The sequence below is a fragment of the Linepithema humile genome, chromosome 6 (assembly GCF_040581485.1).
Source record: "Linepithema humile isolate Giens D197 chromosome 6, Lhum_UNIL_v1.0, whole genome shotgun sequence".
Taxonomy (NCBI): domain Eukaryota; kingdom Metazoa; phylum Arthropoda; class Insecta; order Hymenoptera; family Formicidae; genus Linepithema; species Linepithema humile.
The window spans coordinates 277,657-293,249 of NC_090133.1; the positions used below are offsets into that span (position 1 = coordinate 277,657).

General features: G+C 35.9%; 2 protein-coding genes and 2 long non-coding RNA genes across 9 annotated transcripts; 2 read left to right on the forward strand and 2 right to left on the reverse strand.

Annotated features, from left to right (window-relative positions):
• Positions 1-44: 44 nt before the first annotated feature.
• On the forward strand, positions 45-1,481 carry LOC105667475 (V-type proton ATPase subunit D-like). Its single transcript, XM_012359294.2, has 2 exons — positions 45-543; positions 1,042-1,481. Exons 1-2 carry the CDS (start codon positions 124-126, stop codon positions 1,360-1,362), a joined length of 741 nt encoding a protein of 246 aa, XP_012214717.1. The 5' UTR covers positions 45-123; the 3' UTR covers positions 1,363-1,481.
• Positions 1,363-14,916, forward strand: LOC105667474 (frizzled-4). Of its 6 annotated transcripts, XM_067356939.1 has the most exons (11): positions 1,363-2,034; positions 2,215-2,458; positions 3,000-3,114; positions 3,524-3,850; positions 4,509-4,752; positions 5,299-5,554; positions 6,381-6,666; positions 11,064-11,260; positions 12,899-13,656; positions 14,120-14,275; positions 14,470-14,916. In XM_067356939.1, the coding sequence occupies exons 4-10, from the start codon at positions 3,654-3,656 to the stop codon at positions 14,240-14,242; spliced, it is 2,061 nt and encodes a 686-aa protein (XP_067213040.1). In that variant the 5' UTR covers positions 1,363-2,034; positions 2,215-2,458; positions 3,000-3,114; positions 3,524-3,653; the 3' UTR covers positions 14,243-14,275; positions 14,470-14,916. The 6 variants fall into 6 exon arrangements, with proteins under 6 accessions (XP_067213040.1, XP_067213039.1, XP_067213044.1 ...); XM_067356938.1 differs by having other exon boundaries at positions 1,626-2,448; XM_067356940.1 differs by lacking the exons at positions 1,363-2,034; positions 2,215-2,458 and adding an exon at positions 2,468-2,882.
• On the reverse strand, positions 5,314-6,388 carry LOC137000442 (uncharacterized). The gene is made up of 2 exons (XR_010890683.1): positions 5,637-6,388; positions 5,314-5,572 (listed from the first exon to the last, which is right to left on the reverse strand). It is a non-coding gene; the product is annotated as an uncharacterized lncRNA (long non-coding RNA).
• Positions 12,113-14,331, reverse strand: LOC137000441 (uncharacterized). The gene is made up of 2 exons (XR_010890682.1): positions 14,193-14,331; positions 12,113-13,730 (listed from the first exon to the last, which is right to left on the reverse strand). It is a non-coding gene; the product is annotated as an uncharacterized lncRNA (long non-coding RNA).
• Positions 14,917-15,593: the final 677 nt, after the last annotated feature.

Sequence of the window (15,593 nt, forward strand, 5' to 3'; positions counted from 1 at the left end):
TTCGTGATAAATCACTCATACATACATACATACTGACATACACACATATTTTTTTCTTGTTAGGTAAAATAAAAATGCGAGGAATGATTCACAATCAATATCGTGAAGCTGCTGCTTCTTGTCATGAAAAGGTATAATCGGTCCGGGACAATCATGGAGGTCGTAGATAGATTGGCAATCTTCCCGACATTCAGTTCATACACGAACGTAAAATGTCGCTTGAATTGCGCACGCAGAGGTCGTGATTTGCTCGAAAAGAGGGTCGATGGTCTCTTAATCCGATTCCGCACAATTCTATTGCATCTACTCGAAAACAAATTACAGCTTGGCGAAGTGATGAGGAACGCGGTCTTTTCGTTGGCCGAGGTAAATTATGCGACAGGTGGTATAAACAAACTGGTCCTACAGACGGTCAATAAAGCCAAAATAAGAATTCGATCCAGACAAGAGATCATCGGCGGCATTCGACTGTGGATTTACGAGCCTTTCTGTAGCAGCGCAGATCCCTTCGAACTCGCCGGACTAGCCAGGGGCGGTCAACAGGTGATCACCATGTTGTTAACGGCGTCATTAATGCCTTATACTTCTGGTTAGGTTAGGTATTTTCAGACTAAACGTATTATGTTTGGACATTCATGCATAACAATTATTAAGTAAAAATCTAAGTCTATTCAAATAGCTTTGTGTGTGTGTTAGTTGGTTAAAAAATTACGTATACAGACTTATATTTATACTTATACTTATTTTCAGTTAGACATTTTCACATGTTGAACATATTGTGTCTAGATATCCTATATAATAACTATTAATTAAGAAATTTATAACTAACTACTAATAGCTTGTCAATTGATTAAAAAGTTGATTGATTAATTTTTCAGCTGAGTTCAAAGAAAAAAATCCCAAGTTGGAAGTGTAAAGCATTAACGGTGCCTAGCAAATAATACTGTATAATAAAAATGCAATAATTGTTTTAATTTATCATTGCAACTTTTGTTTCTATAACTACAATGAATTATATTGCGCTACTGAATACGTTAGCAGATAACGAAATTAAAGAAGAATTATGGGAAAGCGATCGAGTTACTCGTCGAATTGGCGTCGTTACAGTACAATTTTCAAACTCTCGACCGGGTAATCAAGGCGACTAGTCGTCGCGTAAACGCTCTCCGACATATCATTATACCCCAGTTGGAAAGAACGCTCGCGTATATCGTTACCGAACTCGACGAGTACGAGCGAGAGGAATTCTATCGCCTAAAAAAGATACAACAGTGGAAGATGCAACGACGTAACGGCAAATCTCATAAATTGATTCGACATTCAAATATATTCGATGACACGGATGAAGATCTTCTTTTTTAATGCTATTGCAAAGCCATGACGGATGTATAATTTTGCACATTGCTTTTAAATACAAAATAGTATATATAAGTGGATTTATTTTTTATTTTTTTTTTTTTTTTTTGGTTTTTTAAATAAAACTACGCGTTTCAAAGACAATGAAAAAATATTTACGCTTGCGATAAAGTTGTTACAATAATGTACAAACAACTTAAAAATAAAAGGCATTTGGAATAGAAAGCATCGAAATGTCCACCGCTAGTCACTTGTTATATTCCGATGCAGTATAACTTCCATTCTATATTGATAGATTTACAAGCATGTATCGATCTTTCTTCAAGAAAAGATAACGGATGCAATTGTTTGCATGGTTTGTACTAATAAATTTCTTGCTCTGCTCTCGAGATAGGTAGGTAGGTGGGTAAGAAAAGAAAAGACATTTACTCTGCGATAAATATTGAAACACACCAGACAACCAAAGAGAAAGCGCGAAGAGCCAATAAAAGAACGAAATGAGAAACGAGTAAGAGAGTAAGAGAGGAATTCAAGAACTGTGAGGGTCCTCAATGATATCAAGAAAATACAGCCCATAAAAGCAGTCTTAACTGCTGTTAAACATCGGGATATGATAATGAGAACGTGATTGCTGTGCTCCTTCGTTCCTCCGAATCCCGTCGATAGATCTTATAGAAGGTAATTACACTTACACAGTCGAAACGATAGAAATTTATAACAAATAGGGAGCCTAACCTCCTCTGATACAAAAATAGATTTATTTTCTATATTTTGTTATTATATTTCAAATAAAATCGTAAAAGTAAATAAAATAAGTAAAAAGGTTAGTCTTTAAAGTTTTTTGTTACTTTTTTTTAGAGAGAAATTCGACGTCAAGCGCAGAGTATAATCGATTGATTTAATCGATCGATCTCAACTCAACTCGATTGCTACATGATACACACATGCATGCGTGTATGCATGGATAGGCGTGGATCGCGTGAATACGAGCATAACGGAAATCCTCGTGGGGAGTGGAAACCAGAAGGCCCTGTAAAAACGCACACAAGTGGGGATAAACAGCAACGCTAGGGGCGCTAGGGCATGATCATGGTGAGCCATGGTGAGAGCAACAGTGAGGCAGCGTTTAGTCGTACGAAGTCCTTCGGTGGGAAGAGTTATTTGTTCAATTTGACTTAACTTTCGCGATGATTCTCCCATAAATTGCTATAATAATCGCCTGTTACGATTAACGATACGCACTGAACTGAAAAGATGGCATACGATGTTTCTGTGTGAAAATTCGATCCATTATACGGTTATTTTTGTGATCAATTCAGATGTTAAACTGCGCTTAAACGAGAGTTTTACCCTCCCGCACTTTGTTTCGAAACGACAGCGTGCGTGTCACGTGTCACATCTGATTGCGGTTGATTTCATTAGTTTCAATCAGTATTAGCGCCTCTCTCTGCATGCGTATATAGTGCGTGAGTGCATTCGTACAAATGATTTGCAAATTACTTATTTTCCGGAAAAAATATGATCAGGTTGATTAAAACAAACATTATTATTTAGTAGAAAGTTCAAAAAAATTCATAGTGAAATTCAAGTTGTAACGAGTGCAGTTTGTGTGATCAAATTAATTAAATTGCTCATTCGGTTAGGTTCAAGATCAGATTTGACGACTCTAAATAGAGCTGGGACAGGACCGTAATTAAGAAAAAGGAGAAGTTCCGGCTCTGATAAAGGGTAGAATCAAATCTTTGTTAATTCAATGAGGTATGTCTTCACATGTCTCTTAATCAAACTTTGAGTGTATATTTAACTTTAAACATTTTTGAGCCTTTTTTTCTTGGAAAATTTTCGTATTAAATTTTTTTGCACGTCTTGTAAAATCTCCTTAATATATATATCCTCTTTTGTTCAGTTTTAATTAAAATCAGATTAAGCAAATTTACATGAAACATATATATATATATATACATACACATACATACATACATACATACATACATACATACATACATACATACATACATACATACATACATACATACATACATACATACATACATACATACATACATACATACATACATACATACATACATACATACATACATACATACATACATACATACATACATACATACATACATACATTGTTACTTTTTCTCTGCCTTTTCAGAGAGTTTAAAGTTGAAACTTCCGCATGATGTACGACCAATGTATTAGTACATCAATCGATCGACGGCGGGTGGCACATATAACGCAAAATTCGAAATAACGTGATTTGTGCGAAACGTTTCGCGCGAAAAATGCGTTGGATTTTATTGTTGATGTTAGTGCGTGCGATATGGTGCGCGCACGGCGCCTGCGAACCGATCAGAATCGAAATGTGTCGCGGCCTTGGCTACAACGTTACTGTCATGCCGAATCTGGTCGGTAACGAGATCCAAGGCGATGCCGATTTTACTTTACAAACATTCAGTCCACTTATTCAATATGGATGCAGGTAAATGCACTATTGTACATGTCGTTCATAATAGCAATACACTATCCTGCACAAGTCTATTATTTAGAAAAGAACAGTTTCTCATAATTTGTTCATCAAATTATTTAGCAAGAAAAAATGTGACAGAATAATATTTTTATATTATTTTCACATTTCGTTCGTTAATCACATTGCTTACATTTTTCGTAAAGCTATACACAGTGTAGATTGAAATTTTATATATGAAGATATATATTTATTTTGTGTTAAAAGTTTTACTATCTTTATCTTTACAAAGTTGCAAATTTTATCCGCATACAACATAATTATTTAAAATAATTTCACTAAACTTATTTTATTCTATTATTATAATTATTATTTTTCATTATATTTTCTATATTAAGTAACAAACTTATTAATTTGAGAAGAATAGTCAAAATGGGCTTTCTTAACTTAAAAAAAAAGCCTTGAAAATAACCTACATTTTAATTCTGTAACTAGTATTAAAGAGTTTGATTTCTTAAATGTGCCCTTACTTTTTAACTTACTTTTGTTGTTCTTTTTCCAGATTATTCGATTAAATTTGAATAATTATAGCAATGTTTATTTAAATTTTTATTATAGATTTTTCCATTCTCTTTACATCTTTGTAGAAAATAATGTTTGTAATTGATTGCAGCGCGCAATTACATCTGTTCCTATGCTCGGTTTACGCACCGATGTGCACGGAAAAAGTCCCTGCCCCTATAGGGCCTTGCCGGAGTCTGTGCGAGCAAGTGCGAGCCCGTTGCTTTCCGGTTCTTCAAGGATTCGGCTTTCCTTGGCCCGCTGCATTGAACTGCTCCAAGTTTCCGCCAGAAAATAATCATCAGCACATGTGCATGGAAGGTCCGGGCGAGCCTGGACCAGCTAATCCAATCCAGGTGTTTAATGATAAATTTAATTAATTACCTCTTTAAATGTTAATTCACCAATTCTTAGAATTGCGAAACGAATGAACAGTTGGTAAAATATTTCAAAATTGATATGACCGATTTAATGCAGCAGATACAAATTTGAAAAATTATTTTATTTTCCAACATTATTTTTACGAAACACAAAATAAAATTAATTGTTCTAAAACTCTACATATCATGCTTCAACAATATGTGTGAACAACTTTATGTAAACTTAATCATATTTTAATTGAAAGATTGCTAAAGTTTCCTCGAAAAGTTTCATATAAAATTTATTATTCGAATTTGTAATTGTTACACCAAGTTCATGATTTAAAATTCCAAAATTTTGACTTTAGAATTCAGCATTCCAAAAACAAAAACTATAAAAATATACAATTTTTTAATTGAATGTTTTTTATAGAAATTATTTTTGCTAATGATGCATTTTTATTTCTTAATAGATAAAGGATTAAATAATCAACGAGCCAAAGGTCGAACTGCAGCTTTTACGTATATATTATCTTCTTCTAGCCTTTTCAGACGATGAGTGCCGGCAACGGACCCTGGGGCTGTTCCTGGTATGCCAAGTCTGGATTGTACATCTTCTTGAATCGTTCGGGAAGATGCGCTGCTGCTTGCGACGCTGATATTTTGTGGTCCCAAAAGGACAAGAAGCTTACAGAGGCCTGGATGACCATATTCGCATCGGCGTGCCTCATCTCTGTCGTGATTGCCATTCTGACGCTTTTAAAACCATGTAAACGGTCTGCACTGAACACCACTGCAGGTAAAGTTTCAGATTTCTCTACCGAATGGAAATATTTCCGCATAAAAGGACGAAGGAATTAGCACGTTATTTTCTGTTTTACCTTGAATTCTGAGATTTTTCCAGAGCTTTCTTCCTCTCATACATTCATTCGCTCAGTGAAATCACTTTCCCTTGTATAGCGATCTATTTGCTCAGTTTTTCCAAATGCTGTTTAGCGCAATTTCCAAAACTAGCGAAAACAATTCTTCAAAATGTATTAGTTAATAATTTCTTTCTTATTTTATTAAAAAAAAACATTAAATAAATAACATTTAAATTTGTGAGAAAATTACAGTATTTGAAACTACCATTTTAATGTTAGGGAAAATGTTTGTAATTTTAATATTTTTTTCCCAATTCTATGATAAAGATTAAGAGAAAAAATATTTTGGTTGAGAATATTTCATAAAGTTAAACCCCCCAAAAATATAATGAATAATTATAAAATTGTACATGTCAAAATAAATTGTTTCGAGTAATTATTATGTTTTAATGCCATTTTAACTAAATAACTTTCAAACTGATAAATAAATGCAAATTTAGGGCGTAAATATTAGAGTTTTATTAATATTTATAAAAAATTTAAATCTTGTGAATAAGTGATACAATACATAATTTTCTATAGGAATTAATATAAAGGTAAAAATTAAATAGCTTTCAAATTGATCAGAGAATATCTGAGTTTTGAATAAATATAATAAAATTATGAAATTTTTATGACAATATTTTGAAGTATGTGAGCTAAACATTCTTAAATTGTCGAAGAAGAATTAAATCGTTCTAAAAGATAATTTTTACTTTTCAGAGCGTGCAATAATCTGCCTGATGATCTGCCACACGGTAGTAGCAATTGGCTATGTGATTCGATTGGCCGCTGGCCGGCTGAACGTCGCCTGTACACCCGTAATTCCGTTGCACCCACAAGATCAGATTGCCTTGGCCCAGCAGCAGCAGCAGCAGCAGCAACAACAACAACAACAACAACAACAAGAACAACAGCAACAGTACCTCACGCAGGATGGTTTAGCTAATCCTTACTGCGCCGTCGTTTTTCTACTACTTTATTATTTCGGATTCGCCGCAATTGCATGGTGAGTTATTTGTTTTCTTTTTCCTTCCTTTTAAGGCGCGATGTGTGTATGATTATAAACTACCGTTTCAGTAACGATCACAACTTGTAATCTTTTTCTTTACTGCATGTATTTATAACTAGCGCAGGACGTCAATTTATCTCGGCTTCGTTAATGTCTCTTGTGATAATTGTGATTAGACATTTTCGTGTGAAACACGTTGCTTCTAGACATTCGTGCGTAATTGTGCGTGATTGTTAACAGAAAAAATCCAGATTCAAATAAATTGTTAATTGATTAATGAATTACAAAGTTACATTGAAGGGAAAAATCATAAACTAGAAGTGCAAGATATTATTGATGTTTAGCACACGCGCTACTTGATTTCAATTACCTAACTAGGAGAATCGAAGAATGTACACATGTAACATATTTCGATTGTTTCCAAGTTGTGTGTCGGTTGCTGGCTTGTTGCACTCGCCTTGCGGTGGTGAGACTGCATTGTCGAAGGTAGGGATAACAATCTGGCAACAGTGTTGACTCCCCTCGTGCCGCTAACGAGCCTTTGACTCTTATCTCGTCCCGTTTATTCTGAGAGGCTCTTTTTAACGGATCTAACGGGTGGCGTAAACAAAATAATAATCATGTCCATCTACAGTTGCTCCGATAATATACTGATTATGCGTTATTTATGCATTACATAACACAAATTTCTATCTCCAAGATTTAAGACACACAAATATCATTGTGTATCTTATAAAAAATATCTTGGCGGTGTACTTTTTAGATGAAAGATTATAGTACTCTACGCTAAAAGAGAAATATTGCAATTTTATGATTTCAAGATTATGAAAAACGAAACACAATTTTGTACACAATTGTTTGACGATCTTTATTCACATTTTCACCGAATCTTTGATCTTTGTAAACTCGATTTAAGAATTTTTCGATTTTTTAATATCTAAATTAAAGCCTCCACAGGTTTCTCAGAATCTTACTATCTATCGCAATTTCTTTCAATATTTTTTTCAAGATTTTTTCGGTCTTCGGATAAACGAGGACTACTCGGTATATGAGGTGAGTCGAGAGGAATCTTGTTGCCAGATATGCATGGAGTCAATGGCATTCCACCTTAGAGAAAGCAAGCGGCTATGAGAGGGAGAGAAAAAGCGCGAGAAAAGCAGAACGGATAGAGAGACGAGGAAGTGGAGGAAGCAACCTTTGGTTTCGAACCAAGCGCAGAGCACAATGATTCACAATGCATGGATGCAATTTGCGATCGCGACTGTGCAAATAAATTTTGCGATTTCGAACATTTCATTATATTATAATAGACCTTTTTCGATTAGATATCAAATATATTTTTATATAAATAAATTAATATAAAAATACAAATGTTTGCCGCGTTAAATGCATTTGAATAATGTGTACAAGCTGTGTTGAAATTTATTAAAAGATGTTGAAGATGTTGCTTCTAAAATAAAACACAAGCTTTTTTGTTACGTATTCATGAGGAAGCTTGAAAAAATATATTCAAATATCTATAAAATCCGACAAAAGTACCAAATTGCATTTCATGAATTATAAATCGTTTACACACACACACACACACACACACACACACACACACACACACACACACACACACACACACACACACACACACACACACACACACACACACACACACACACACACACAAGTTATGTGATAGAAATAGTTTCACATTGTACATACGCATAGATGTAGTCCATTGAAATTTACGCGCAAATATTATTCCCAACTCTGGTCAAGGATCCGATTTTGGATTCAGAGGTAACTTCGGGGATAACTTTTGCGCGCACTGTGGTGTAGCGAACCGTAATAGCGTATGGTCATAATTTACATCGAAAGAGCCGATAAACATTGTGGACACGGAGCTATGAAGCCATGTACCATGGACCCATAGAACCTCTCGCAGCTTCCGTCGCGCATTGTCCTGTCTCTCGCTTTCTACGACCTTCCTCCCCACTCTATTCCTCCATATACTGTCAAGCTTACGCGAAAAGCGACGAATTCAAAGCCGAAAGATCTTTCAGTCAGATAAAAGAATCTAAACTTGTGACGTTTTTCCCTATGCAGCGTAACATCTCGCAGCTAGCTTGTCAACACATTGCTAAAATATGACAAAAAGTTGTTAAAATTTTAACAACCCTTGTTAAATCCTTTCACTTTTAAAGAATTGAATCGATAATCGACGATGCTACGCCATTGACAGAGAGGATCGCACAGTACCTTGTGGTGGAGCCTTGGCAGGTAGAGGTAGTCCAGCAGTTTTATGCTTTCGTTTCTCTCTTTTCTCTCCCTCCTTCTTTCGTGTCCTCCATGCTCTTTCTGCTCCTTTGGGTTTGATGGCCGTCTCAGAAACGAGGGAAAAAAGGACAAGTTAAAAGAAGGGGCTCGAGGAAAGAGCTGATCCATCATCTCCTTTTCGGTGCTTGGCCGGGCCTTAGGCTTTAAAAACCCGAATTCGAGAATTTCTCGATAATTTATCCGAGATAAGAGTTTCTTCACACTGACAACTCTGCTCGCGCCAAGTAGGGAGGCAAAGTCTCGATAACAAGTCACCGGTAATATCGAGCGCGTCTTCTTTTTTCACCGTAGCAAAAATCGTAATAGTACAAGTGAAAACAAGGCGAAAATAAGATTTCGATTCGGTAGAGATGCTGCGTGTTCGTAAGTCCAGTCTGTTCTGTTTAATAAATTTATTTTTAAACTTTAATTTTTTATCTATGTAATTTGTATCTTTCGTTGTTTTCTTTGCCTTTCTCAAACGAAGAGGGCCCGGAATTACGGCTGAAACATTCGTTGTATCTTGTTTAATAATAGTTCATAGTTGTTGCGTTTCAACAACCGCGCTTTTATTAATTCTTATTTCCATATCACATGACAAACTATTTTTAAAAACGTTAAAATAGGACCACAATTTCGCGTGTGCAAATAGATTCTTCCATGCAATTGGCCGGATGCACCAACACTATAGTCAACTTTTCTGAATTCATCATGAAAGAAGACGAAGCGTGACGAAAAGAGAGAGAGAGAGGGGGGGGGGGAGAGACGGAGAGAGGAAGAGAAAGAAGAAGACGAAGTGGAATTAGGGAGGAACTCTCAAGAGGGGGCATCATCATGTAAAGGGGGCCCCCGTAGGGTATATAATCAGCGAGATGAGATGAAAGAGGCACTAGCTATCTCTTGTTTGTTTTGTTAGTTAGCGAGTCATTAGGTAGTCTGTCTCTCTCTGTCTCTCTCTCTCTCCCTCTCCCTCTCCTTCTCTCTCTCCCTCTCCCCTCTCTTTCCCTCTTCCCATCCCGTGTCTTCGGAGAGTCCGAGAGTTATATAGAAACTGCAAGCAGCTGACCACTCTCAGCCGTGTATCGACAGAAGAGAAAGAAATTTTTCGTATCGCGATTAATAAGTTTTATTACACACAATTTGATGAGATTGAGCTCGTTGCTCCTCGCAATTGCATTAATCGTGCTGATTGATGTCGCTAGGTGGAAAACATCAAACAAAAAATTTTCTCTATATTACGTTACATAATATATCTTATAATCATTTTTGAAGAAACAAAAAAATAGAGATTTATCGGGACTTGCCGAGAATCATTTCATTGCCCGCAATGAACAATGATCCATGTGTGAATGCTGGTTGCGTGAGAAACAGAACGAATGTATACCTTTAGTCTTTGCAGCTAACATCCTGTACACGCATATGAAACTTAATTCACGTAGCATCGCGAGCCAAGTGTAATCATGTTTCTCTCCGGCAACCAGTCTGTCGAGAAAGTGGTTGCAGTGAAAAGCCAACTAATTAATCACGCGAGTCTTGGACAAGATCGAAAAGCAAACGCGAATGGTTAAACGAGGCACAACGCACACACTCAGTCGACTTACGCGTCACCCCATGCATATTGCGTGATTGCTTCTCTCTTGTGCTCTTCCTGCTTTTTTATTCGTAACTGTAAGCTCCCTTTATTTAAACGCAATGATATCCTCTAACATACATGATAAGAACAATAATGAAATAAAATATATAAATATTAAAGTAACAAATATGAAGGAAGATACATAAGAAATAATGATAAAGGTAATAATTGTGCAAGTTTATGATTACTTGTTCTTTCATAAAAAAAATTCTTTACATACTAACGTATAATTAATTTTATTTTTTAATATTAACATGTGTGCAATTTTGCTATTGTTTTAATTTCAGACTCCGTTTATTCCGCAATATTAGTAAGAATTTTCATCCGTCGATTTTTCATTTCTTTATATCTTTGTATTTTAGTTTTTCTTACTACAGAATCGAGTCTAACGAATCATTTCTGCAGAGTTAACTAAGAATTTCTTGATGTTATTCGATATGATTGTCAATTACAGGTGGGTCGTGATATGCGCGTGGTGGTGCATAATGACCAGAAAATGGACAAGATTGAGAGCCGGCAACTGCAAGGAGGATAACTTTGGATTGCAGCAAGGATTTTCAACCGTCACCGCCGTCGCGGCTTGGGGACTCCCCGCCGCACACACTATCGCTGTGCTGGTCACAAGAGACGTCGATGCTGACGAATTAACCGGTAAGTTCTGTCGAATGCACAGAACAGATTGTAGGAAATTACGAAATTATCAGGAACATTTTTCCAAGCATTTCTGTTACTTTGCATGCATACAAGTTAAATTATATAATTCTTTTTCAATTTCATTTTTAAATTATAAAATTTTCATTTTAACATCTTAATTTTTGAAGTAGAAATTTTTAAAATTGTGGCAAAATTTCATATAAAATCTATTGTTCAAATTTCTAATTACTACATTGGATTCCCGATTCCAAAGTCTAAAATGTAACTGTAGATTTGAATTCATTATCCTAGGAAATCTCGCGAATATTGTAATATTATAAATCTTTGTTTAAATTTAATCGGTTCCTTTTATGAAAATAATTTTCTATCTTGAAGCATTTTTCATTTCTTAACAATTAAAGTTATAGTTAAAGTAATCGAATTTTCGAGATTGCGTAGAGCCAGTATATGGCCGCGAGTCCATAACAGGCGATATTAGAATTCGCGCTGGTCAGTAAGAAGAGTGCCCAGAAGGTTTTACGGTCACGCCTCGTTATGCCGTTTGTTTTATGAGGTTCTTTCATTGGCGTAGTTAGAATTGTGGGATCGGGTTTACTCGCGCAAATCTTTTACAGTTTTTGATCAAAGTTTTTTTATTCTTACTTATCTCTGCACTGATCTGTTTTTATCCCCATCTGCTATTGTTCTTTTCTCTTCACCCATCATAATTCGCGCGATCCAGCTGAGAGTATTTTACGCGCCGTTTTCTTTCGTGTTTATGTTCTCGATAATGTAAGAAGGCGGTCAACCGAGATTAGTATCTTGGAATTAAATGACCGGTCCATGCAGCACGCAACGACGCAACCTTCGTTCACTGTTATCATCATTATATTTATTCTTGACATAGGGATTATAAAATATAAATTATTACAGTACAGTGAATTAGAGATATTAATTATGAAATAAAATTAAGAAATGTCATCTCTATTACTATTAAACCTATTCTGTAATTACACTATCCTACATGGGCTTGTTGTTTGCAAAAGAAGTTTTCCGTAGTTTTTTTTTGTGCACTAAGTCTGAATATAGCCTGAAAAAATGAATACTGATTACATCAGAAATTAAAAAAATATCAAATAAATTATTCAAGGACTGCATTATGATGCTCGCTGAATTTGCATACTTTTATAAGCAATCGAGTCAATTTGCTGGTGGTTTGAGAAGTTACGAAGCCATTTGCGCGCACAAAGAAACGAGCACGATTAGTTCGAGATTCTTTCTTCGCTTTTTCTCTCTCTCTCTCTCTCTCTCTCTCTCTCTCTTTCTGTGTCTTTTCTAACAGACGACATTCAATGCAAATATTTTCAAACTTGCTCCGCAACTTGTCACTGTTCGCCGATAAGAGTTAAGTATTTGAAAAACTCGAGAATCTTTGCACAAGAGATCTTGGTAGGATTTATCGCTCTCGCCTTTTTTTTATAAATTAGATTTCTAGAACTTTACATTTTACATTATCGTAATATAATCTCGCAGTCTGCTGCGCATGATTTAATACAAGACACGACCATGTGTCGCGTAACAATAAAATAAACAAATTTAAATGTGTTTTGGAAATAATTTGTATCAATTTGTATTCTTTTTCTTTTTTTGTTCTAGCAAGTTGTTTCGTCGGCCAGCAAAATACGCATTCTCTACTTGTATTGGTGTTAGCGCCACAATTCGTCTATTTGTCGTTCGGGACGACGTTTTTGTTGGTCGGCTTGGCGTCGTTGGCGTTACCACGACGTCCGACGGTGACGCCAACATCAACGTCGTTGACTACAGCGACGTCGGCGTTAACAGCGTCTCACACGAATCCTTTAACTCGTCAGCAACGGGAAGCGCCCGGCAAATTGTCTCCGGTGAAAATTTACCGGCGGCAAAAGCAGCTGTTAACGCGCGTAGGCATATTTAGTTGTCTTTATGCTGGACTGATGATCTGCATCACCAGCACGACCTTCTACGAATGGTGGGGTAGAGAAACGTGGCTTCGAGCGCCGGAACCATCGACGGCGCCGCGCGCGCCCGCTCGACCTCTGCTGCAATTCTTCGTGCTGCGATTAGTGATAACTCTCGGCACTGGCGTCATAACCGCCGCGTGCATTTGGTGGCCAGAAGTAACAAGTATGTATCGTAAACTACTGCACTGCAAGCAATCGCCACACAAATGCCCTCCATTGCCATCCGTTGTGCATTGTTACAACGCCGGCGGCACCACCGGCTCCGTACCTCACCAGATTCATCATCTTGGTCATCTTACGCCACCGCAGCATCCTTTGTTACATCAACATACAATGACGAATTCGCAGATACCGTACAGAAACCATAAAAAATATCGAAAACATCGGAAACATCATTCCGGCAGTGAAACACAGGTTTGATAATTTGGCGAGATTCGCAAACGTGTGAACATCATTATTTGTCCCGAGTATGTTATCGTGTACTGACTCTGTGACAGATAGAAGAGTGATATAAATGTAACATAATCTTCGCCTGTGGTAATCTCTCACGTGCACGTAACGTCATCTAAATTATTTAACATTTATATTGTTCACTAATCCCTCGTCAAATATTTTTCCTTTTGTTCTACAAATGTGACATAACTGATAAATTTAATCGCGGTTTTTTTTATCCATTTCAGGTTAATATTCAAGGTCACAAATCATTTTCAATCTCTGATTGAAAGTATAAATAATTACATATTTACATATTCATAGATTGCTTTAGCTATTTGAGTTAATCTTTCACAAAGATCTGAATTCTTGTTCAAAAAATTATGAATATTTAGAATTTATTATCTGTAATTAATCTTTGTGATTTTTCCACTAAAATTTGTAGCTGTTAATCTTTAATTATTACAAACACAAAATATTGTGCATACACACGCATCATAGGAGACGAGATCTCGTACCTTGGTTCTGTGAGAGAGATGTATTCTGGCATGATACAATCTTTATTTAATACCATCCGTTGTAAGGAAATAAATTCCACTAGGTATGTGTATATAGTGTCAATTTTACTTAATTTTATTAATATATTTATATCCTCGCAAGTAGACACTCGTGTACAACTTGACACGGTAAAGCGTTATTTTTTTCTCCTGAATTATGTACATACTAGAATGTGAACTTATATCCATGCAAATTTAATAACATAAATACGCGAAATGATAAAAAGAAACTTTGCAGATAACACATTATGGCAGTATCACATTGGATAAGAGAAATATTGGACAATATTTCTGGACAAAACTAATTCGGCATACAGAGCACCGATGTTCTCGTGAAAGTACTCTCTACATACACCAGTTAATCCTTTTCTCCTTCTTCGTAGTTGGTAAAATTTTTATCTTATTGTTAAAATCATATTTTTTTCCGAAATATGCCTTTAATTGTATATTATCATAGATAAATACAGGGAAAAAAATAATAATATCGATATTAAATATAATAATATTCTAATAATATTAATATAATAATGTATTACTAATATAATTAATATTAATATTAATATTATTAGAAACTTGACTTACAATATGTTGTATTCTTTTCACTTGGGCTCAATCACGAGCTTTGCTCATGCGCATACATATGTAAATCGATATTCAACAAATTAGTAAAAATGAATCACATTTATATTTATTGTTTTACTTTATTTAACCATCATAATTGATTCAAACGATTAAAAATGATTATTAAATGTTTTCCGAGTTATTTGATTTGTCGGCATTGATAAAAAATGAGAAATGTTTATCGATTAAATATACGATAAAGTTAATTTTTGTTACAAGTATTAATTAAACTTGTATCATTATCAAATATCAAAATTAAACTTAAAGATTATCGATCGATGAAGAAAAAGAAATTGAAAACATTTATTCGTTGTTTAATTTCATACAGTTACAATTTGACATCCCAAATGAATGTTTCAAACAATCGCGCTGTGAACGAGACACAGTTGCCATTCTCCTGCAAGCCGCCGCGAGACAGCTGCGATCGAAGGCCAACTGCGCGCGATGGCCGGCGGGAGCGCGCGCTTTCGCGAGAAGGAAGGGGGACGATCACGAGGGTGGCAGGCGGCGCTGGAGGAGCAGGGGGAAACCGCGATCTGGATAGCGGTGGGTGATATATATACAGAGAGAGAAAGAAAGGAAGTTCGAGAAAGGGGAGCAAAGGGGAGGAAAGCTGGTATCCGTAAACACGCACGCACGCACGCACATCAGGTGGAGCGAACGGAGCGGATCGTGTACTTTGGCACTTAATCTCCCAAGCTGAATGGAAGCATGCTGTGATACAGTGATCAGCCACGGTTC

What these genes read in the sequence shown, in the direction of transcription:
- LOC105667475 (XM_012359294.2), top strand. Translation starts at nt 124, where the DNA reads ATGAAAAGGTATAATCGGTCCGGGACAATCATGGAGGTCGTAGATAGA. An exon ending in TAGCCAGGGGCGGTCAACAG is followed by an intron (nt 544 to 1,041) that starts GTGATCACCATG and finishes ATACGTTAGCAG; the next exon opens with ATAACGAAATTAAAGAAGAA.
- LOC105667474 (XM_067356939.1), top strand. Translation starts at nt 3,654, where the DNA reads ATGCGTTGGATTTTATTGTTGATGTTAGTGCGTGCGATATGGTGCGCG. An exon ending in GGATTCGCCGCAATTGCATG is followed by an intron (nt 6,667 to 11,063) that starts GTGAGTTATTTG and finishes TGTCAATTACAG; the next exon opens with GTGGGTCGTGATATGCGCGT. An exon ending in CGATGCTGACGAATTAACCG is followed by an intron (nt 11,261 to 12,898) that starts GTAAGTTCTGTC and finishes TTTTTGTTCTAG; the next exon opens with CAAGTTGTTTCGTCGGCCAG.